General features: G+C 37.3%; 1 protein-coding gene across 8 annotated transcripts in view; it reads right to left on the bottom strand.

Moving 5' to 3' along the window:
* Positions 1 to 26,519, bottom strand: part of FANCC (FA complementation group C) — a 309,507-nt gene that overhangs the window by 57,718 nt on the left and 225,270 nt on the right. For all 8 annotated transcript variants that reach the window (XM_061163684.1, XM_061163682.1, XM_061163683.1 and 5 more), the window contains one exon: positions 23,103 to 23,267. In XM_061163684.1, coding sequence (XP_061019667.1) covers positions 23,103 to 23,267 — 165 coding nt within the window. The remainder of the gene's footprint in view (positions 1 to 23,102; positions 23,268 to 26,519) is intronic.

Raw genomic sequence — 26,519 nt, 5'->3', positions numbered from 1 at the left:
TGAACTGAACTAAACTGAACCTGCTGGGATATTATAAGAGCCTAACTGATCAGGGAGAATGGAAATAATCACTTTTAGACAGCTCTAAGCATCTTATCTCACTTAAGAGGAAGAAAAAACTGAGAGAAACATAAATTTCACAGTGCAGAAGCACAGGCTCACTGAAGACTGAGTTCTAATCATAAGACTACAGAACACTTCCCCTCCCTTCACCTCTCACTGTTACATTACAAATAGCTAATTTACAGCAGTTCCTTTTACTTAGTACACATCTTGTGCAGCTATTAAGAAAAAAGTTACTAAACATAAAGAAAAGAGAAAAAAAAATTGAAGAGAGAATCAGAACCAGACATGGCAGAGATGTTGAAATTATCTAACTGGAAATTAAAAACAATAATAATTAATATGCTAAGGGTCTAATGCTGGGGTCCCTAACCCCCAGGATCTAATGCCTGATGATCTGAGGTAGAGATGATATAATAATAATAGAAATAAACTGTACAGTAAATGTAATGGGCTCGAAACATCCCAAAACCACCACCCCATGCCCAAGCCCGTGGAAAAACTGTCTTCCGTGAAACCTGTCCCTGGCGCCAAAGAGGCTGGGGACCACTGTTCTAATGGATTAAGTAGACAGCAAGCAAGAACAGATGGGTAATGTGAGCAGAGAGATGGAAATCCTAAGGAAGAACCAAAAAGAAATACTAGAGATAAAAAACACTGTACGGAAACGAAGAGTGCCTTTGATAAGCTTATTAATAGATTTGGTGAGAAAACAATCTCTGATCTAGAGGATATATGAATGGATACCCTGAAAACTGAAAAGCAAGGATGACAAAACTGAAAAAAAAAATTTCCAAGGGCTATGACACAGTTAGAAATGGTGTAACCTATGTATCATGGGTCTAATAGAAGAAAGAGAGAAAAGTACAGAAGAAACATTTGAAACAATAATGAGAATGTTCCCAAATTAATGTCAGATACCAAATCACAATTCCCAGAAACTCAAAGAACACATGCAGGATTAATACCAGAACCCTACATACAGGCATATCATTTTCAAACTATCCCCCCAAAAAATTAAAGAAAAATTCTGAAAGAAGCCAGAGGGGAGAAAATATCTTACCTATAAAGGAACAAAGATAAGATTATATCCAAATTCTCAGAAAACATGCCAGCAAGAAGACAATAAAATAAAATATTCAAATGTTAAGATAAAAAACTGACCATCTAGAATTCTATACTCTGAAATTATGCTTAAGAAGTGGAAAAGAAATAAAGGCTTTTATAGACAATGAAAATTAAGATGATTTGTTGCCAATAGAGCTGCTTTGTAAGAAATGTTAAAAGAAGATCTTTAGAGAGAAAGAAAATGATAAAGGTAAGAAACTCAGAACTACATGAAGAGAATTGAAGAAGGTATAACTGAAACCAAAATAAAAGCTTTTATTTTTCCTGTTCCTAATTGATGTAACAGATGACACTTTGTTCAATGATAATAATATGAACACTGTATTCAATTATGTATGTTTATGTGTGTATGTATATGCTGATGCTTATTCATATACATGTGATATGAACGATAGCAATGATATAAGGGACAAGAGGGAGGAATCAGGATTACTTTGTTATAAGGTACTTAGTGAGCTTGTGCCTCTGCACTATAAACTTCAAAAAGTGAACTGATGAAAGCGGATTTGAATTAACTGTTGATGCATATTGGAAACTCTAGAGAAATCACTAAAACAGGTAAGAAAAGAAGTGTAACAACTATGCTAAGAAAGGAGATAAAATGAGATAAAATGCTCAATTAGAGCCACCAAAGGCAGAAAAAGGGTGAAAGACAAAAGAGGAAAAAAATCACAAGGACAACAAATACACAGCAGTAATAAATATAATAGATACTAGTCCAACTATAACAATAATCACTTTGAACCTCAACGGTCTAAATGCACCAAATAAAGATTGACATTGACAGACTCTATCAAAACAAGACCAATTATACCTTGTCTACAAGAAATCCACATTAGAGGAGGAGAAAAAGACGGCAGAGGAATAAGTGGATGTGGAGTACATCTCTCTCCACAGATACATCAGGAACACACCTTCAGACACAGAAGTGCATGTAGAACATCAGCTGAGAGACGACAGGAATACCTGACGAGCAGAAAAGAATATATAGAACCACGCAAAACTCGGTAGAATGAAGGAACTAGGGGGAAAAAACAGGAGTGTTAGTAGGACTGGATCTGCCCTTGGCGGGTGGGGGAACTGAAGCAGGGGTCCCATCTCCACATTAGGGCAACTGAGTCAGAGGAGAAACATTTAAGGCTGAAAGTGAAACAGCTGATTGGTGGCAGCCTAAATGGAATGAGAATCAGACAGTCCTTGCTGCAGCCCCAGACATACCCAGGATAGGGATGCAGGTCCCCTAGAAGTCTCAGCAGCTGGGAGCTGGAGTTTAGGGATTATGGAGCAATCCCAGAGCGAGGGCTGCTGTTGACTGCAGAGAGACAGATCAAGGACCTGTGAGGGAGGAGACTGTGGTAGGAAATGCCTGTGGAGGAAAGCCTGGCAGCCATGGAAGCAAGACAGTACTGCTGAGTCACACATAGCGGGTGGAACCATCACCATAGCTTCTCTCTTCCCACACTCCAGCCTCAGCAACTGAACAATAGAGAGGCTGGCCCATCAAACACCTGACACCTGACGCACTGATCTACAGAGTAAGACCCCAGCCAGGGGGCCCCTTTAAGAGCCTGACGCACCGATCTACAGAGTATGACACCAGCCAGGGGGCCCCTCTGTGACTGATGCCCTGAATGACAGAGGAGGGCCCCAGGCAAGGGAGCCCTCTAAGTGCCTGAATGGGTGGAGCTACGGAGAAAGACTGGCCAAAGAGGCTTTCTGATCGCCAGCTATAAGAGGCTCAAGAAAAGCCTCTGATAGGGCCATAACCCCTGTGGCAGAGGCAGTTCGCGTCTCTGCGCACTTGGCGCCGCCAGGGTCCCTGCAACCCAAGCAGCTGTGCCACATTCACCCTCAACCCTCACTGGGGCAGAGCTGCCTCAGGCAAAAAAAAGTATTGTATCTATGCATGCAGGGTCACTTCGGTCATGCCCAACTCTTTGCGACACTGTGGACTGTGGCCTGTCAGGCTTCTCTGTCAGGTGGGGTTCTCCAGGCAACAATACTGGAGTGTACTGGCCAATACTGGTTGCCATGCCCTTCTAGAGCACTGTATTTCCTGCTGCCCTAGCCGCCAACTCCCCTGAGTACCTGGTGCTGCCAGAACCCCAAGCAGCTGCACCACCTCCACACCTGGCCCTCACGGGGCAGACCCAAGTCCTCCAGGGCAGCCTCAGGAGCAAACCCCAGTGGATGACCCACATGCAGAGGTAGAAATAAAACCACAGTTGAAACCCAGGGGCAGTGTGACTAATGAAGACCCAAAACCTTCCCACTAGCTGTACAAGCTGCAGATTAAATCCATACAATCAACTAGGCAGACTCTGTGTCTATGGAATATATAGAAGGTCATTGAGAGCTCCCGCAAAAGAAAATGCACTAGATATGATAGCTGTGGACATTGGAGGCAAGAACACACAGGAGCAGGACCAGATTAGAGCCTGAGCTGCCCCCACAGCAGGGCCAGAGATCAGCACAGTGTCAGAGGGCATCCTAGGGAGGCGAGGTGGACTGTGACTCCCGGCGAGGAAAAGGACTCTGACAGCAGTGACTCAAGAAAAACATCTATTATTCTTGTGTTTTGACTTGTTCTGTACATTCTTTTGGATTTTTTTCTTTTTTTTTTTCGTTTTTTTCTCCCTCTGTTGTAGTTGTCAATTTTATTAGCACTATGAAATCTAATTAAGCTTTTGAGTTTTTTTTTATTCACACTTTTCATTGTTGTTATAAACTTCTGCCTCTATGTTGGGCTTCTGCAGTTCTGTGGAGTTCTTTTTCTTTTTTTCTGTCTTTCTTCTTCCTTTTTTTAAATTTTAATTTTCAAATTTTTTAAACCTATTACTATTTTTCTACATTTATTCCTTTGTTTACTTTTCCCACTGTTCTTTTCCCTTTACAGATAATCTTTAATGTATATAAACCTTCTTTATCTACCTCTATTTAACTTTGCATATCTATTTTTGCTTTCTTTTCTTTTTTTCTTCTCAACATTTGTTAATTTTGGTTTCATTGCTTTCTGCCCCACTTGGCATCTTGCTTTAGTTTTGTTTCCTAGTTTGTGATTTAGTTAGTTTTGTTCTTAACTGGTAGATATAATTTTTGGTTTCCTTTGTTTGCTGGGTCAATCTATTGTACTTTATTTTTGTTGGACTGTTTTGATTTTACTTATGGGTGTATATATATATGTGTGTATATTCCACTATTTTAATTATTATTTGCTTGATTTTGTAATGGCCATTTATATGTTGTTCATCTTTGGTTTCTCGTTTTGGGGTATTTGTTTCAATCTCACTTTATGCCACAACAAATCACTTATGGAACCTTTGTTCCTGACTAGAAATTAAACTCTGAGCCTTTGGAGTGGAGCACTGACTCCAAGACCCTAGACTATCAAAGAACTAACCCTAGGGAATATCAAATAGTGAGAACTCACACAAAGGAAACCACTTGAATACAAGACCCAGCATCACCCAACCACCAGAAGCACCCTGTGCAGGAGGCCTCATCTAAACAACAAACAAAACAAACATACAAACCCAAGCATCAGGAGACAGGATTACACCTCACTCAGCCTTGCCCATCAGAGGAAAAACAAACAAACAAAAAAATTCAGTACAAATCTCACCCTATATGAAGCTTACATAAACCAAGGGACCAACATTAGGAGGGCAGAAACCAAAATGAAGAAAGAATTCAACCTTGAAGCCTGGGAAAAGGAGATCTCAAACACAATAAGTTAAAAAAAAAAAAAATGAAAAGGCAGAGAAATAGTACACAAATAAAGAAACAAACTAGAAACACAGAAGTCCAAATAAATGAAGAGGAAATAGGCAAACTACCTGAAAAGGAATTCAGAATAATGATAGTAAAGATGATCAAAAACCCTGAAAATAGAATGGAGAATATGCAAGAAGTAATTAATAAAGACCTAGAACAATTAAAGAATAAACAAACAGAGACAAACAACACAATTACTGAAATTAAAAATACTCTGGAAGGAATCAATAGCAGAATATCTGAAGCAGAAGAACCAGTCAGTGAGCTGGAAGGTAAAATTGTGGAAATAACTTCCGAAGAGCAAAATATAGTAAAAATAGTGAAAAGAACTGAGGACAGTCTCAGAGACCTCTGGGACAATATCAAATGCACAAAAATTTGAATTATAGGGGTCCCAGAAGAAGAAGAGAAAAAGAAAGGGAATGAGAAAATTTTTGAAGAGATTATAGTTGAAAATTTCCCTAACATGGAAAAGGAAATAGTCAATCAAGTTCAAGAGGCACAGCGAGTCCCATACAGGATAAACCCAAGGAGAAACACGCCAAGACACAGACTAATCAAACTAACAAAGACTAAAGACAAAGAAAGAATATTAAAAGCAGCAAGGGAGAAGCAACAAGTAACATACAAGGGAAACCACATACGTTTAACAGCTGATCTTTTAGCAGAAACTCTGTAGGCCAGAAGGGAATGGCAGGATATATTTAAAGGGAAAAATCCACAACCGAGACTACTGTACCTGGCAAGGATCTCATTCAAAATTGATGGAGAAATAAAAAGCTTTTCAGACAAGCAAAATTTAACAGAATTCAGTACCACCAAACCAGCTTTACAACAAATGTTAAAGTGACTTATATAGTCAAGAAATACAAAAGAAGAAAAAGATCTACAAAATCAAACCCAAACAATTAACAAAATGGCAATAGAAACAAAAAAAAAAAGAAACATATAAATAAATAATTACTTTAAATGTAAACAGATTAAATGCTCCAACCAAAAGACACAGACAGGCTGAATGGATACAAAAACAAGACCCGTATATATGCTGTCTACAAGAAACCCACTTCAGACCTAAAGACACATATAGATTGAAAGTGAGAGGATGGAAAAATATATTCCATGCAAATGAGAAGCAAAATAAAGCTGGAGTAGCAATCCTCATATCAGACAAAATAGACTTTAAAATAAAGAATATTACAAGAGATAAGGAAGGACACTGCATAATGATCAAGGGATCAACCCAAGAGGAAGACACAACAATTGTAATATTTATGCACCCAACAAAGGAACACCTCAATACATAAGACAAACACTAAAGGAGAAATTGACAGTAACACGCCATAGAAGGAGAAATTGACAGTAACACAATAATAGGAGACTTTAACACCCCACTCACATCAATGGACAGGTCATGAAAACAGGAAACTAATAAGGAAATACAAGTCTTAAACGATACATTAGATGAGATGGATCTCATTGATATCTCCCGGACATTCCTTCCAAATGCAGAAGAATACACCTTCTTCTCAAGTGCACATGGAACATTCTCCAGGATAGACAACATCTTGGGTCACAAATCAAACCTCAGTAAATTTAAGAAAATTGAAATCGTATCAAGCATCTTCTCTGATCACAACATTATGAGACTAGATATCATTACAAGGAAAAAAAACCTAAAAAACACACACACATGGAGATTAAACAATGCGTTTCTAAATAACCAACAGGTTACTGAAGAAATCAAAAGGTAAATCAAAAAATTTCTAGAAACAAATGACAATGAAAACACAACTCAAAACCTATGGGATGCAGCAAAAACAGTTCTAAGAGGAAAGTTTATAGCAATACAATCCTACCTCAAGAAACAAGAAAAATGTCAGACAATGTAACGTTACACCTAAAACAACTGGAAAAAGAACCAAAAAACCCCCAAAATTAGTAGAAAGAAATGAAATAAACAATAGTAAAGATTAATAAAACTAAAAGCTGGTTCTTCAAGAAGATAAAATTGACAAGCCTTTGGCCAGATTCGTCAAGAAAAAAAGAGAGAAGAATTAAATCAACAAAATTAGAAATGAAAAAGGAGAGGTTACAAAAGACAATGCAGAAATACAAAGGATTGTAAGAGACTATTATAAACAACTATATGGCAATAAAATGTATAACCTGGAAGAAATGGACAGATTCTTAGAAAAGTACAATCTTCCAAGACTGAACCAGGAAGAAATGAAAATTATGAACAACCCAATTACAAGCATTGAAATTGAACTTGTGATCAAAAATCTCCCCAAAAGCAAAAGCCCAGAACCAGATGGCTTCACAGGAGAATCCTATCAAAGACTCAGAGAAAAGCTAATGCCTATCCTTCTAAAACTTTTTAAAAAAACTGCAGAGGAAGGAACACTTCCAAACTCATTCTACAAAGCTACCATCACCCTGATACGTGAACCAGACAAAGACAACACAAAAAAGAAAACTATAGGCCAATAGCACTGATGAACATAGATGCAAAAATTCTCAACAAAATTTTAGCAAACAGAATTAGCAACACATCAAAAAGCTCATACAATATGATCAGTTCAGTTCAGTTCAGTGGCTCAGTCGTGTCCGACTCTTTGTGACCCCATGAATCGCAGCACACCAGGCCTCCCTGTCCATCACCAACTCCCGGAGTCTACCCAAACCCATGTCCATTGAGTCGGTGATGCCATCCAGCCATCTCATCATCTGTTATCCCCTTCTCCTCCTGCCCCCAATCCCTCCCAGCATCAGGGTCTTTTCCAATGAGTCAACTCTTTGCATGAGGTGGCCAAGGACTGGAGTTTCAGCTTCAACATCAGTCCCTCCAGTGAACACCCAGGATTGATCTCCTTTAGGATGGACTGGTTGGATCTTCTTGCGGTCCAAGGGACTCTCAAGAGTCTTCTCCAACACCACAGTTTAAAAGCATCAATTCTTCGGCACTCAGCTTTCTTCACAGTCCAACTCTCACATCCATACATGACCACTGGAAAAACCATAGCCTTGACCAGACAGACCTTTGTTGGCAAAGTAATGTCTCTGCTTTTTAATATGCTGTCTAGGTTGGCCATAAGTTTCCTCCCAAGGAGTAAGTGTCGTTTAATTGCATGGCTGCAATCACCATCTGCAGTGATTTTGGAGCCCCAAAAAATAAAGTCTGACACTGTTTCCACTGTTTCCCCATCTATTTCCCATGAAGTGATGGGATCAGATGCCATGATCTTAGTTTTCTGAATGTTGAGCTTTAAGCCAACTATTTCACTCTCTTCCTTCACTTTCATCAAGAGGCTTTTTAGTTCCTCTTCACTTTCTGCCATGAGGGTGGTGTCGTCTGCATATCTGAGGTTATTGATATTTCTCCTGGCAATCTTGATTCCAGTGTGTGCTTCCTCCAGCCCAGCGTTCCTCATGATGTAGTCTGCATATAAGTTAAATAAGCAGCATGACAATATACAGCCTTGACGTACTCCTTTTCCTATTTGGAACCAGTCTGTTGGTCCATGTCCAGTTCTAACTGTTGCTTCCTGACCTGCAAACAGGTTTTTCAAGAGGCAGGTCAGATGGTCTGCTATTCCCATCTCTTTAAGAATTTCCCACAGCTTATTGTGATCCACACAGTCAAAGGCCTTGGCAATATGATCAAGCTAGGTTTATTCCAGGGATGCAAGGATTCTTCAGTATATACAAATCAATCAATGTGATACATCATATTAACAAATTGAAAGATAAAAATCATATGATAATCTCAATAGATGCAGAAAAAGCCTTTGACAAAATTCAACACTCACTTATGATTAAAACTCTTCAAAAAATGGGCATAGAAGGAAACTACCCCAACATATTAAAGGCCAGATCTGATAAGTCTACAGCAAACATTATTCTCAATGGTGAAAAACTGAAAGCATTCCTCCTAAGATCAGGAAGAAGACAAGAGTATCCACTTTCACCACTATTAGTCAACATAGTTCTGGAAGTCCTAGCTAGAACAATCAGAGAAGAAAAAGAAATAAAAGGAATCCAGATTGGAAAAGAAGAAGTAAAGCTCTTACCGTTTGCAGATGACATGATACTGTACATAGAAAATCCTAAAGATAGTATCAGAATATTACTAGAGCTAATCAGTGAATTTAGCAAAGTTTCAGGAAACAAAATCAACACACAGAAATCACTTGTATTTCTATATACAAATAGTGAAAAATCAGAAAGAGAAATTAAGGAATCAATCCCTCTCACCATTGCAAAAAAAAAGAATAAAATAGGAATAGACTTACCTAAGGAGACAAAAGAACTATACACAGAAAACTTAAGACACAAATGAAAGAAATCAAAGATGCCATAGTCAGATGGAGAAATATTCCATGTTCATGGGTAGGAAGAATTAATACTGTGAAAATAACTATACTACCAAACATAATCTACAGATTCAATGTGATCTCTATCAAATTACCAATGGCATTTTTCACAGAACTAGAACAAAAAATTTCACAATTCGTATGGAAACACAAAAGACCCCGAATAGCCAAAGCAGTCTTGAGAAAGAAGAATGGAGCTGGAGGAATCAACCTTCCTGGCTTCAGATTATACTACAAAGCTACAGTCATCAAGACAGTATGGTACTGGCACAAAAACAGAAATATAGACCAATGGAGCAAGATAGAAAGCCCAGAAATAAACCCATGCGCCTATGGATACCTTATTTTTGACAAAGGCAAGAATGTACAATGGGGCAAAGATAGCCTCTTCAATAAATGGTGCTGGGAAAACTGGACAGCTACATGTAAAAGAAAGAAATTAGAACACTTCCTAACACCATACACAAAGATGAACTCAAAATAGATTAAAGACCTAAATGTAAGACCAGAAACTATAAAACTCTTAGAGGAAAACATAGACACAACACTCGTTGACATAAATCAAAGCAAGATCCTCTGTGACCCACCTCCTAGAGTAATGGAAATAAAAACAAAAGTAAACAAGTGGGACCTGATTAAACTTAAAAAAGCTTTTGCACAGCAAAGGAAACTATAAGCAAGGTGAAAAGACAACCCTCAGAATGGGAGAAAATAATAGCAAATGAAACAACTGACAAAGGATTAATTTCTGAAATATATAAGCAGCTCATATAACTCAATACCAGAAAAACATACAACCCAATCAAAAAGTGAGGAAAAGACCTAAACAGACATTTCTCCAAAGCAGACATATGGATGGCTAACAAATACATGAAAAGATGCTCAAAACTGCTCATTATTAGGGAAAAGGAAATCAAAACTACAATGAGATATCACCTCACACTAGTCAGAATGGCTCTCATCAAAAAGTCTACAAACAATAAATGCTGGGATGGGTGTGGAGAAAAGGGAACATTCTTGCACTGTTGGTGTGAATGTAAACTGATACAGCCACTATGGAAGACGGTATGGAGATTCCTTAAAAAATAGGGATAAAACCACCATATGACCCAGCAATCTTGCTACTACGCATATACCCTGAGGAAATCAAAATTGAAAAAGACACATGTATCCTATTGTTCATTGCAGCACTATTTACAATAGCTAGAACATGGAAGCAACCTAGATGTCCACTGACAGATGAATGGATAAAGAAGTTGTGGTACATATAAACAATGGAATATTACTCAGCCATAAAAGGGAACACATATGAGTCAGTTCTAATGAGGTGGATGAACCTATAACGTATTATACAGAGTGAAGTAAGTCAGAAAGAGAAAGATAAATATTGTATTCTAACACATATTTATGGAATCTAGAAAAATGGTACTAAAGAATTTATTTACAGGGCAGCAATGGAGAAACAGACATAGAGAATAGACTTATGGACACAGGGAGAGGGGACGAGAGGGTGAGATTTATGGAAAGAGTAACATGGAAACTTACATTACCGTATGTAAAACAGATAAGTAGCCAGTGGGAATTTTCTGTGCGGCTCAGGAAACTCAAACAGGGGCTCTGTATCAACCTAGAGGGTGGGATGGGGAGGGAGATGGGAGGGAGGTTCAAAAGGGAGGGGATAGATGTGTACCTATGGCTGATTCATGCTGAGGTTTGACAGAAAACAACAAAATTCTGTAAAGCAATTATCCTTCAATAAAAAAACAATTAAAAAAGAAAAAAAGAAATCCATGTTAAATATAAAAATACATATATGAAAACTAAATGGGGAGCTTCCTTAGTGGCTCAGTGGTAAAGAATCCACTTGCTAATGCAGGAGACGCAGATTCGATCCCTGATTCGGGAAGATCCACATGCCTCAGAGTAATGAAGCCCGTGTACTCTCTCCCGTGCCAGAGAGCCACAATTACTGCACTCATGTGCTGCAACTACTGAAGGCTGAGCACCTAGAGCCCGTGATCCGAAACAACAGAAGCCAGCACAACGAGAAGGCTATGCACTGAAACGGAAGAGGAGCCCCTGCTCACCACAACTAGAGAAAGCCCACGTGCAGCAATAAAGACTCGGCACAACCAAAGTAAAAAATTTAAATATATATGTGTTTTTAAAAACCTACATGGATGGATAAAAATATGCCATGCTAACACTAAAAGAAAGCAGGAGTAGTTATGTTCATTTCAAATGCAACAGACGTTAAGGCAAGGGAAATTATCAGGAATACAGAAGCTGATTACATAATGATAAAGGGCTCAATTTTCCAAGAAGATATAACAGTCCTTAGCTTGCATATGCCACAACAGAGTGGAATATCTTTTTGTCTTTTCATAACTGTTCATGGGGTTCTCAAGGCAAGAATGCTGAAGCGGTTTGCCATTCCCTTCTCTAGTGGACCAAGTTTTGTCAGAACTCTCCACCATGACCCACCCATCTGTCTTGGGTGGCCTTACATGGCATGGCTCATAGTTTCAGTGAAAAAGCTGACTTAAAACTCAACATTCAAAAAACTAAGATCATGGCATCTTGTTCTATCACTTCCTGGCAAATAGATGGGGAAACAATGGAAACAGCGACAGACTTTATTTTCTTGGGCTCCAAAATCACTGTAGATGGTGACTGTAGCCATGAAATTAAAAGACACTTGCTCCTTGGAAGAAAAGCTATGACAAATCTAGATAGCATATTAAAAAGCAGAGACATTCCTTTGCCAACAAAGGTCCGTCTAGTCAAAGATATGGTTTTTCCAGTAGTCATGTATGGATGTGAGAGTTGGACCATAAATAAAGCTGAGCACCAAAGAATTAATGCTTTTGAACTGTGGTGTTGGAGAAGACTCTTGAGAGTCCCTTAGATTGCATGGAGATCAAACTAGTCAATCCTAAAGGAAATCAGGCCTGAGTATACATTGGAAGGATTGATGCTGAAACGGAAACTCCAATACTTTGGCCACCTGATGTGAAGAACTGACTCCTTGGAAAAGACCCTGATGTTGGGAAAGATGGAATGTGGGAGGAGAAGGGGATGACAGAGGATGAGGTGGTTGGATGGCATCACCGACTTGATGGACATGAGCTTGTGCAAGCTTCAGGAGTTGGATAATGGACAGGGAAGCCTGGCGTGCTGCAGTCCATGGGGTCACAAAGAGTTGGACACGATGGAGCAACTGAAATGAACTGAATAACAGAGTGTCAAATTATACAAGGGAAAAATCTAATAGAACTGTACAAAGAGAAATAGATGAATTCATTATCATACCTGGAGATTTTAACATCCCTCGATAAAATGCACTGATTCAGCAGGCAGAAGATCTATAAGAACGTGGCTGAATTTAAAAAAAGCCATAAGGGGTGAATATAAGGAGTCTATAGACTACTTTCAGAGAAGGCAAAGGCACCCCACTCCAGTACTGTTGCCTGGAAAATCTCATGGACGGAGGAGCCTGGTGGGCTGCTGTCTATGGGGTCGCACAGAGTCGGACACGACTGAAGCGACTTAGCAGCAGCAGCATAGACTACTTTATTCAACTACAGCAGAAAATACCTTCTCCTTAAGCTTACATGGAACATTCACCAAGAAAGACTATACTCTGGGCTATAAAACATACCTTAACAAAATTATGAAAGAATAGAAATCATATAATGCCTACCCTCAGAGCACAATGGAATTAAATAAAAAAATCAATAACACAAAGCTTACTTGAAAATCTCAAATTGTGGGGAGATTTACAAGCATATTTCTAAGTAACACATGAATCAAAGAAGAAATCTCCAAAGAAATTTAAAATTATTTTGAATTAAATGAAAATGAAAACATAAATTGTCAAAAATTTGTGGAATACAGTGAATCAGTCCTTAGAGGGAAATCATTAGCACTGAATATATCATAAAAATGTACATTTAGAAAAAAGAAATATATAAGACAAATAATCCAAGTTTCCAACTCAGGCAACTAGAAAAAGAAGAGAAAATTCAATCCAAAGTAAGTAGAAAACAAGAATTAGAGTTGAAATCAAGTGAAAATGCAAACAGAAAATCAATAAGAGAAAATGAAACCAGAAGGTGGTCATGGAAAAAGATCAATAAAATCAACTAGCTAGGCTAACTAAGAAAGAGAGGAAACAAATTACTGTCAGAAATGAAAGAGACATCACTCCAGATCCTACAGGCATAAAAGGATAATAAAGGAGTACTCTGAACAAGTTTTTTTTTTTTTTAAGATCATGACATCTGGTCCCATCACTTCATGGCAAATAGATGGGGAAAAAATGGGGACAGTGACAGACTATTTTCTCGGGCTCCAAAATCACTGCAGATGGTGACTGCAGTCATGAAATTAAAAGACAATTGTTTCTTGGAAGAAAAGCTATGACAAACCTAGACAGTGTGGTGAAAAGCAGACACATCACTTTACCGACAAAGGTCCATATAGTCAAAACTATGGTTTTTCCAGTAGTCATGTATGGATGTGAGCGTTGGACCATAAAGAAAGCTGAATGCTGAAGAATTCACTTTTAAACTTTTAAACTGTGGTGCTGGAGAAGACTCTACAGAGTCCCTTGGATAGCAAGGAGATCAAATCAGTCAATCCTAAAGGAAATCAACCCTGAATATTCATTGGAAGGACTGATGCTGAAGCTACAGCTCCAATATTTTGGCCACCTGATGCATAGAGCTGATTCATTGGGAAAGACCCTGATGCTGGGAAAGACTGAGTGCAGGAGGAGAAGGGGATGACAGAGGATGAGATGGTTGGATGGCATCACCGACTCAATGGACATGGGTTTGAACAAACTCCAGGAGATGGTGAAGGACAGGGAAGCCTGGCCTGCTGCAGTCCATGGGGTCGCAAGGAGTTGGACACGATTGAGTGACCGAACAACAACAACTGAACAAGTTTATGCCGATAAATTTGATAATCTACCTGAAATAGACAGATACTTGAAAGATACAATCTGCCAAAACTTGCACAAGAAGTAAACTAAATGAGTAGGCCTATATATTTTACAAGAAATTGAAAGCACCAGGTTTGGATGAATTCACTGATGAATTCTGCTATACATTTAAGGACAAAATTATACCAATTTTTTACAATCTCTTTTGGAGGACAGATGCCAAAGCAATACTTCCTAACTCATACTATGAGGCTAAAATTACACTAATACTAAAAGCAGATAAGACATTACAAGCATAGAAACTTTAAAGACCAGTATGATCATAGATGATAAAGAATATTTACAAAACTTCTACTACTAATAATCACATTAATGGGAAGAAACCTGAAGCTTGCCCACTAAGATTAGGTATAAGTCAAAGATGTCCCCTTGCACCATATTTTTTCAGACTTCATACTAGAAAGTTGAGCTAATTCAGTAAGAACAGAAAAGGAAATAAAAGCTATACAGAGTGGGAAGAAAAAATAAAACTGTTTTTGTTCAAAGATTAAATTACTTTCTGTATAGAAAATCTAAAATAATTGACAAAAAACCGAAACTAATCAACAATTATAGCAAAGTTGCAGGATATAAGTTAAAATAACAAAGCTAATCATTTTCTTACATACCAGCAGTGAACAAGTGGACTCTGAAATTAAAAAGAAGATATCATTTACCAAATTAAATTATGTATAAATCTTACAAAATATGTAGAAGATCTAGATTAGAAAAATCTTAAAACTCTGATAAACAAAATCAAAGAAGAACTAAATTAATGGAGAATAGTCATTGATAGGAAGACTCAATATTGTTAAGATGTCAGTTCTTCCCAATTTGAATTATAGATTCAATGAAATCCCAATCAAAATCCCAACAAGTTATTTTGTGGATATCAAGAAACTGGTTTAAAAGTTTATATGGAGAAGGCAAAGACCCAGAATAACCAATACAATATTAAAGGAGAAGAACAAAGCTGGAGGACTGAAACTACCTGACTTCAAGATTTGCTACAAAGCAACAGTAATCAAGACAGCGTGATATTGACAAATAGATCAATGTGCAACAGATAAGAGAGACCAGAAATAGACCAGCATGCGTGTTAAGTCGCTTCAATCACACCCAGCTCTTTGCAACCCTATGGACTGCAGCCCGCCAGGCTCCTCTGTCCATTGGATTCTCCAGGGAAGAATACTGGAGTGGGTTGCCACGCTCTCCTCCAGGGAATCTTCCCAACCCAGGGACTGAATCCTTGTCTCTCATGTCTCCTGCACTGGCAGGTGGATTCTTTACCACTAGTGCCACCTGGGAAGCCCCCGGAAATAGACTTAAATATAGTCAATTGACTTTTGACAAAGGAGCAAAGATAATGCAGTAAAGATTGTCTTTTCTACATACGGTGCTGGAATAACTGGACATCCACAGGCAAAAAATCCAATTCTAGACATAGACCATACATCCCTCATAAAAATTAACTGAAAATGTATTCTAAGTCTAAATTTAAACCACAAAACTATATAACACCCAGAAGATAACTCAGATGATTGAGTTTGGCAATGGTGATGAACTTAACAGATTGAAAAAAAACAAAGATACAATCCATGATAGAAAGAACTGATAAACTAAACTAACTAGAGAGAGAGAGAGAAAGAAAGAAAAGGAGGAGGCTCAAATCTCCAATAAATAAAATTATAAATTAAAGAAGAAACATATTAAAAATGATACCTCACAAATACAAATGATTGAAAGAGACTACTATGAAAATTATATATTAACAAATTGGACAACCCAGAAGAAATGGATAAATTCCTATAAACATACAACCTACCAATACTGAATCATGAAGAAGTAGAAAATCTGAACAGACCAATTACTAGCAAAGAGATTGAGACAGTAATCTTAAATTGCTAACAAAGAAAAATCCAGTTGTTAGTGAAAACACATTGACTGAAACTGCCCACTCTGGCCAGGCACCGCAGTAAACATCTGCATGAGTTATTTTACAACAGGGAAGTCCTAGTAAGGGACATGGAACTAACAAGGCACCACCAACCAGAAGAATTGAGGAAGTCAAAAGGAGACGCCACATGTCCTACTGACTTCCCAGAATCCTCCTCATTGGAATCCATTTTGGCTGAACAATGTGTGTGCCACCAGGAAGGACCCTGAGTCAGAATGATTCACCAGAGACAATTCGGAAACTAATCCTATCACCATAAAACTCAAGACTGTGCGCTATCTGACAGAGCAGTCCTCCTGGGTTTCCTTATCTTCCTGGTCTCTGCCTGGGACCAATAAAGTCTCTTGCTTCATCAGCATGTGTGTCTCCTTGGACAATTCATTTCCGAGTGTTAGACAAGAGCCCACTCTCAGACCCTGAAAGGGGTCTCTCTTTCTGCAACACAGCCAAACGGTTTCACAGGTAAATTCTACCGCTTAGAGGACTAATATAAATCCTCCTCAAAGTCTTCAAAAAAAAAAAATCAACAATAATAAAAAGAACACTTCCAAACTCATTTTATGATGGCCACACTACTCAGCTACCAAAACCAGACAAGAATACCACAAGAAAGGATAATTAGGCCAATATCCCTGATGAATATTGATGTAAAAGTCCTCAATAAAATATCAGCAAACCAAATTCAACAATACATTAAAAAGATTACACACTATGACTGATATGGTGATTTATAATAAGAAATACATATTTGGCCTTCAACCCCATTCCTGACACAGAGCTCCTGAGAACCTTGGAATTTCTTACGTGAAAACACTTATTAAGGTATCTCTTGTTATATTAATGAGGTGGCTTTTAGACTTCACTTAGGGGTGGGGGCTGGTTGCCAAGAGAACCAACCATGTTACTAGAGGGTTGGAATTTTCAGTCCTACCTCCCTGACCTCCAGGAGGGAAAAAGGGTCTGCAGGTTGAACACTTGCCAACAGCCAACGGTTTAATCAATCATGCCTATTAATTAACACAGCCTCCCTCAAAACCCCAGAAGATGGTATATGGAGAGCTTCCAGGTGAACACGTGGAGACCAGGGGAAAGCGGCACACCTTGAAAGGGCAAAGAAGCTCTATGCCCTTTTGCCCATATCTTGCTGTACAAATTTCTTCCATCTGGATGTTTCTGAGTTATATCCTTTTATAATAAACCAGTAATTTAGAAAGTAAAATGTTTCTTTGAGTTCTGTGAGTCATTCTAGCAAATTAATCAAACCCAAGAAGGGAGCTGTGGGAACCTCCAATTTGTAACAAGTCAGGTAGAAGCATAGGCGACAACCTGGGCTCATAATTGCATCTGAAGTGCAAGGCAGTTTTGTGCAACTGGGCCCTTTACCTGTGCAATCAGATGCTATCTCTGATAATATCAGAATTGAGCTTAATTGTCAAATAGCCTGCTAGTGAACAGAACTACTTATTGCTATGGGGAAGCCTACACAAACACAGACAGACATACATACACACATTGGAATTAGGTTGAGGGGCCTAATTTAATGACCAAGTGGAATTTATTCCTGGAATACAAAGATAGTTCAATAGCCAGAAATCAATCATTGTGATATACCACATTAATAAAATGAAGGATTAAAAAAATCTTAAAAGTATCTCAACAGATGCAGAAAAAACATTTGATTTCAACATTCATTTACAATAAAAATTCTCAACAAAATAGGTACAGAAGACAAATAGCTCAGTATAGTAAGGGCCATAGATGACAAACACATAACTGACATCACATTCAATGATGAAAAAGTGAAAACTTTTCCTCTAAGAATGTCCACTCTTCCGTTTTTATTCAACATAATACTGGAAGACCTAGTCAGAGCAATTAGGCAAGAAAGAGAAATAAAAGGCATGCATGTCTAAAAAGGAGAAGTAAAACTGTCTCTATTTGCACATGACAGGAGATACATACACATACATACACAAACACACCATAAAGACTTCACACACAAAAAAACAAAATTACAACTAATCAATAAACTCAGTAAAGTTGTAGGATATAAAATCAATACAAAAATCAACTGCATTTCTAAACACTAACAATGAATTATCTATTATAAAAAAAGAAATTAAGAAAACAATCACATTTACAACTGCATCAAAAAGACTAAAATACCTAGGAATAAATTTAACCAAAGAGGCTTATAATCTGTTTACTGAAAACCATTGAGGTTTTGAGGAAAGAAAGTGAAGAAGACACAATTATGTGGAAATACACACTGTTTTCATGGATCAGAAGAATTAATATTGTTAAAATGTCTATACTACCCAAAGTGACCTATAGATTCAATGCAATCCCTATCAAAATTCTAATGCTATTTTTCACAGAAACAGAAAAAACAATCTTAAAATTTAAGATTTTAAGATTTCTGAACAATCAAAGCAGTCTTGAGAAAGAATAGGGGGAGATATCATAATTCCTGATTTCAAACTATTATCAGTTCAGTTCAGTCACTCAGTTGTGTCCGACTCTTTGTGACCCCATGGACTGCAGCACACCAGGCTTCCCTGTCCATCACCAACTCCCAGAGCTTACTCAAACTCATGTCCATCAAGTCGGTGATGCTATCCAGCCATCTCATCCTCTGTTGTCCCCTTCTCCTCCCGCCTTCAATCTTTCCTAGCATCAGGGTCTTTTCCAATGAGTCAGTTCTTTGCATCAGGTAGCCAAAGTATTAGAGTTTCAGCGTCAGCATCAGTCCTTCCAATGAATATTCAGGACTGATTTCCTTCAGGATGGACTGGTTGGCTCTCCCTGCAGTCCAAGAGACTCTCAAGAGTCTTCTCCAACACCACAGTTAAAAAGCATCAAAAGCACAATTCTTCTGCACTCAGCTTTCTTTATAGTCCAACTCTCACATCTGTACATGTAAACTATATTACAAAACTATAATAATCTAAACAGTATGGCATTGGTATACACACATCAGTCAGAAAAGACAGCCCAGAAACAAACTCATAAATATATGAATCAACTAAATTATGACAGAAAGGCCAGGAATATACAGTAGGGAAAAAACAGTTGCTTCAATAAATGATACTGGGAAAATGGATAAACCACATGCCAAAAAAAAAAAAAGAGACACTGGACCCTATCTTATACTAAACACAAAAATCAACTCAAAATGGATTAAGGAATTGAATGTTAAGACCTAAAACTGTAAAACTCCCAGAAGAAAATATAATAGAGGACAAGAATGACATTAGTCTTAGCAATGACTTTTTTGATTTGACAATGAAAGCAAAGGCAACAAAAACAAAAATAGATTAAATGGAACTACATCAAACTAAGAAGTTTCTATACTGCAAAAAACTTCTACACTATCAACAAAATGAAAAGGCAACCTAAATAAGGGAAGAAAATATTCGCAAAGTATATGTCTGATAATGAGTAAACATCCAAAATATATAAAGAACTCATATAACTCAACAGGGAAAAAAAATGAAACAATCTGATTAAAAAGTGGGCAGAACATATGCATAAACATTTTTCCAAAGAAGATATGCAAATACCCAACAGGTAAATTAAAAGGTACTCAATATCACTAATCATTAGGGAAATGCAAATCAAAATCACAGTGAAATATCATCCCACACCTATTAGGATGGCTATCATCAAAAAGACAAAAGATAACAAGTGTTGGTGAGAATGTGAAGAAAAGGGAACCCTTGGTGTAACACTAGTGGGAACACAAATTGGTGCAGCTACTATGGAAAACAGTATAGAGGCTCCTCAAAAAATTAAAACTAAAACTATCAAATGATCTAGCAATCCCACTTCTGGGTATATATCCAAAGGGAATAAAAACAAAGTATCAAAAAGATATTTGTTCTCCCATGTTTATTATGTATATTCAAAATAGTTAAGATATGAAAACAAGCTAAGTGTCCAACAATAGAAGAATGAATAAAGATGTGGTATTTATATTTATATCTGTACACACACACATACACACAATCAGGTATTATTCAGGCATGAGAAGGAAGGAAATCCTTGGCTGTGACAACATGGAGGGCATGACCTTGAGGGCATTATGCTAAATGAAGTAAGTTAGAGAAACAAATATGGTATCACTTTATGTGGAATCTAAAAAAATATAAACTCATAGAAACAGAGACTAGAATGATGGCTACTAGGGACTGGGGGTGTGGGAGAAATGGGAAGATGTTGATCAAAAAGTACTTAAAACTTCCAGTTATAAGATGAATAAGTTATGGGGATCTAAAAATACATCATGCTGATTGTAGTTAATAATGGGCTTCCCTGGTGGCTCAGATGGTAAAGAATCTGCATGCAATGCAGGAAGCCTGGGTTTGATCCCTGGGTTGGGAAGATCCCCTGGAGGAGGGCATGGCAACCCACTCCAGGATTCTTACCTGGAGAAGCCCCATGGACAGAGGAGCTTGGCGGGCTACAGTCCATGGGTTTGCAGAGACAGACATGACTGAGCAACTAAGTACAGCACAGCATGGCACATAGTTAATAATACTGAGCTGCATATTTGAAAGTTGCTAAGAGTAGATCTGAAATATTTTCACAACAAAAAAAAAGAAATGGCAGTCCTGTGATGTCAGGGAGGTATTAACTAACACTCTGGTGGTAGTCATTTGCAACTTAAAAGTGTATCAAATTAATCCATACATCTTAAAAAATACACCATGTTATGTATCACTTATATCTTAGTAAAGGCGGGGGAAAATAAAGTGTAATAAATAAATAAAAACTCTGATATTTTCTCTTGTGCCTACGTGGAAACACAACAGAAGCCAAGTGCATTTTTGTCTTATTTAGTAATAAACCCAAACGTCTTTTAAAAAATTTCCTAAATTGTATCCAAATTATTTTAGATATATGCTTTACATAATTAAATCTTTTATATAAATAAAACATTTTTATTTATTTTAAACTTCAATAATATTTTATTCAAAAATAAATTTTATTTAAATTTTCTTATATTAAAACTGGATTATTTGCTTTACAAAAGAGAATTAAAAGATTTCTCCTTTCATTTCACAGCTGTTTCATGGGGAAAAGATATAATCAAAACACCAGAGATTTCTCTGACTCATGAGAGTAGGACAACTAGTTCAAAGTATTGTGCTAAATTTTAAATGTATCTTCCTGTGTCTAACAGGATATTCTCAAACTCTATCATAGTGCTAGTTAATTGCAGCACTAACTTAAGACCAATCATTCAGAATCTTTAAAAAAAGGAATTAAATAATTCAAATGTGTATTTGATTTAATATTTCATCAACAGAACTGTACTTCTGCCTTAAAATTGAATCTCTAGATATGACTGAACTAGCTGTGTTGCTTCTGTTCACCTGGTATTAGCACTAACTAAGAACAGGAGTTTTTTTTAGATGAACTTATGAATACACACATATGGTACAGAAATACTTGGAGTGTTGAATAACTATTTTGTATCTCGTGGTTTTCCTAGAACAACTGAGTTGACATTTGCATTCATAGTACAAAAAGCAAGTAACGTTGTACCCAACACAAATCAGAGCAGCGACAGCGGTTGCTGTACACTCTGACGCTACAGACAGTAACAATACTGCCAGTTTCACATAAAAGCGCATTTCACAGCAAGTATTAATATAAAATATTAATTTTATTAATTTTACCCTTGAGGACACTTTGAACTTAAAAAAAATTCTGTGTGGTGAAAAGTATGCATAAAGCATTTCTGCTATATACCAAAAAATGATGACTGTCTAAAGGAAAAGCACTTGTGTAACTTGCTGAGCTGCAAGATCAACTAGCCACTTTTTTTTATAAACTTACTTGAGAAAAATGACTGGTGGACAAACAAAGGTTATTCAGACTTGAATATTTGGCACATACTTTTTCAAAATTACAGAAGTGACCTTAGCATACTAAGGAAAACAACTGACAGCATTGTAACCAATGATAAATTTGAGTTTTTAAGCAGGAATTAGAATCTTGGAAAATTTGCACTCACCAATGTGAGCTTTATAGCTTCTCAACACTTAAAAGACATTCCTGATAAGACTAGTTGTGAATGAATGTAATTTTGATAGTATAAAATGAAAATATGTCAATGTTTGGAAGATCTGCATAACTTAATGAACCAATATTTTCCAAACAAACCATGCATGAAACTAAAAAATCCATTTAAAGTGCAAGACAGACCAATGGGTTTTAATGTAATAGTATGAAAAGCTCATTTACATAATTTCAGAATCCACATTGCAACTAACCTTTAAAAAACCCCACCATTTTCAACTTTTGGTGAGGTATTCACCTCAAATATCCACAATCTGAGATGGCTATTAAAATATACTAGTCCTTTTTCCAAGTGCATGTCTATGTGAAGGGGATTTTCTTATACTTCAACCAAAAACAAACTGCATTAGACTGAATACAGAAATACTGTGAGAACCTAGCTGTCATCTTTTAAGTCAAAAATAAAGAAGTTTGCAAAAATGTAAAAACAATGTCATTCTTGGTGGACAATTTTTTTTTCTTGGAAAAGGTCAGTTTTTTGTTAAAAAATATGCTATTTGTATTAATATTTAATCAATTTATTGTTATTTTAAAAGGAAATGATAAATATTAAAAAAATTTTTGTTTTAATTTCAAGTATGGTTAATATTGACAGATAGAACCCACATTTTTTAAAAAGTTCATTGAGATCTTCAGTAATTTTTAGGAATATACAGTATACTGAGACCAAAACTGAAGTATTCTAAAAAAAGGAAAACAGAATTGGATGATGAAGTAAAGGGTCATCACTTACAGCAAAAAAGCCTCATTCACAGCATCAAAGAACTCAGGCCAGAGTACTTCCTGAGGTTCATGTCCATGGTAGGTGAGCAGAGCCTCTACCAGTGGTCCAAAATCCGGCAAAGTAACAAGTGGGATACAGATTCGCGACAGGGACCTTACTCGTTCAGGAGACATCCTATGGAATAAATAAAATGAGAAATAAGCACCCAAATCTTAGGGCCACACACAGTTAAAGGCATATAAAATCTTCATGCTGAAAGAATTTAATTATTTCTTTGTATTATTTTTTTGATTTGAATTTCTTTGAATTATTTCTTTCATTTCTGAGGTTATAACTACTGATATTCATCACATTTGCAATTAAAACAAAGACACCTAAAATATTTATTAACTAGCTAAAAGTATGAAAAACGAATCCATTTGATGTTAACATGAATAACATTTTTTGTTAAACAATATTTTACAAAACAAAAAAATATTTAGTGAGAAGAGTGGCACTCTTTTATATGTTTACAAATCTCTTTCCTATACAGTTTGAAAGAAGACAGTGGATTCTTATATTTAGTTGTACATATTTATTGCAACATTATCCACAAATTACTGGTCAAGCATTACCCTGAAAGCTGAATCAAAATGATATCAAATTTGATACACAGATTAGCATTACCCTGATCTCTGTATCAAAAAGTTAAAAACAAAAAATAAGCTTTTCTTACTTTTGATTTCTTTGTCCTTTTGTATTATATCCTAGCAGAACTACTCAGCTCCATCTTTGGAGTCATTGTTTGTTATTTAGCTTTATCTCCTGTTCAGCTTATTTATTGACTCCTGCCACTCCCTCCCCACCCCCAAATGTCTCCTCTTTAGAGAAAAAAAAAAATTCCTATTTCAAGGATTTAATAGTTTCTCTTCTTTAGATAATTAATTGTTGTTTTTCAGTTGCTCAGTCAAGTCCACCTCTTTGCGATTCCATGGACTACAGCATGCTAGGCTTCCCCGTCCTTCACTGTCTCCCAGAGTTTGTTCAAACTCACGTCCATTGAGTTGGTGACGGCATCCAACCACCTCATTCTCTATCGCACCCGTCTCCCCCTGCCCTCAATCTTTCCCAGCATCAGGGTCTTTTCCAATTAGTTGGCTTTTCGCATAAGGAGACCAAAGTATTGGAGCTTCAGTTTCAGCATCAATCCTTCCAATGAATATTCAGAGTTGATTTCCTTTAGGCTAATTAAGGAATAATAAGATTATTATTTCTTTTTTATTAAAATATCCAATCACTTATTCTTGTAAATGTATATACTGGTATATTTGCATTTTGTTTGTTACATTTGGCTCATTTTTCCTTATGGTGTCAATTTTTCATGAATATTGGTGATTTTCGCTTGTTCTTTCTGGAATTTGGGATTCCACATTAGCCTCTCCATGAATGCTCTGTTTAGGGTAGTTCACCTCCAGTGCTAGGGGGCCGGGTCAGGGATGTGGTGCTGGCTGGGGTTGCCAATAAATTGCATTCTGGGCATTAGAGCACCCCCCAAACTGCTGGGAGTTGATAGCCATTTGATACCTATTCTCCTTCAAAGGCTCATCTCCCTCCTATTTGTTGGAAACATGACACCATTGTCTCTATTCTGGGGCTACTGGATGAGGAGGAGGAGTGGATGAGGAACTAGCCAGCTGGCTGCTATTACTGCAGTACTAACAAGTACTCTGCTGGGAGGGATTGGGGGCAGGAGGAGAAAGGGATGACAGAGGATGAGATGGCTGGATGGCATCACCGACTCGATGGGCATGAGTTTGAGTAAACTCCAGGAGTTTTTGATGGACAGGGAGGCCTGGCGTGCTGTGATTCATGGGGTCGCAAAGAGTCGGACACGACTGAGCGACTGAACTGAACTGAACTGAACGAGTACTACTATCTGGTTGGCTGCCATCTACCCTCCTATTTCTTGAATCCACCCTAAAAAAAATGCTCTTACAAGCTTGTTGGGATGTGATATTTACCTTAAAAATATGCCACTACATACCACTTTAAGCCTTTCTCATAATTTGTGGGTCATCAGAAGCCCCCTCTTGTTCTCATGGTATTATGTATTTAATTGTTAAAATTACAGAAGTTGGGAATATAAAGTAAATGCTACGGCATTCAGGTGCTTAGTTCATCACTTGATTTCATTTTTTTACATTACACTTTCATGTTAATCTTCTGGCTAAACCTACTCATCATAGGTTATGCACATTAATCTTCAGGATTTTTCCAAGTTTTCTACATTAGAGGTACTCAAAGTACAGGTCTAGAAATCATCAGCAGCAGCATCCCTAGAAGTGAGGCCAAGGAATCTGTTTACATTTTTCCAGGGTAATCTTCTGCACACTAAAGTTTGAGAAACACTGCTCTACTATTTAATAGAAGTCCCTAGAATTAGATATCAATCTCTAGCAATAATCTGAATACTCTTAGGAAATATGATATAATTGCATGTAAGGTTTACATTGTTATTAATTTATTATAAATTATTAGTTTAGCTGTATTATTTACTTGATAACAGCAAAATTCTCATAGAGACGATTTTTTGTCTAACTACACAATGATTAAAAAAAAAAAAAAGTCAACAAAAGAGTCTGAAATGCAGTACTTGGGTGCAATCTCAAAAATGACAGAAGGATCTCAGTTCGTTTCCAAGGCAAACCATTCAACATCATAGTAGTCCAATTCTATGCCCCCACCACTGATACTTAAGAAGCTGAAGTTCACTGGTTCTATAAACCTAAAAGGTCTGGATCTAACACCAAAAAAAGATGCCCTTTTCATCACAGGGGACTGGAATGCAAAAGTCAAGAGATACTGGGAATACTAGATAAGTTTGACCTTGGAGTACAAAATGAAGCAGGGCAAAGGCTAACAGTTTCGTCAAGAGAACACCCTGGTCATAGTAAGCACCGTTTTCCAACAACCCAAGAGATGACTCCACACCCAGATGTCACTAGATGGTCAATACTGAAATCAGATTGATTATGTCCTTTGCAGCCAAAGATGAAGGAGCTCTATACAGTCAGCAAAAATGAGACCTGGAGCTCACTGTGGCTCAGATCATGAGCTCCTTATTGTAAGATCCAGACTGAAATTGAAAAAAGTAGGGAAAACCACTAGGCCATTCATGTATGACCTAAAATCAAATCCGTTATGATTAACAGTGGAGGTGATGCACAGATTCGAAAGATGAGACTCGGTAGACAGAGTGCCTGAAGAACTGTGGATGGAGGTTTGTAACACTGTGCAAGGGGTGGTGACCAAAATATCCCAAAGATAAAGAAATGTAAGAAGACAAAATGGTTGTCTGAGGAGACTTTACAAACAGCTGAGGAAAGAAGAGAAGTGAAAGGCAAGAGCTTAAAAGGGGAAAGATATATCCAACTGAATGCAGAGGTC

Source organism: Dama dama, chromosome 16 (genome assembly GCF_033118175.1).
Source record: "Dama dama isolate Ldn47 chromosome 16, ASM3311817v1, whole genome shotgun sequence".
Taxonomy (NCBI): domain Eukaryota; kingdom Metazoa; phylum Chordata; class Mammalia; order Artiodactyla; family Cervidae; genus Dama; species Dama dama.
The sequence above is the reverse complement of the archived record's forward strand: the minus strand, read 5'-3'. Positions and strand labels throughout refer to the sequence as shown.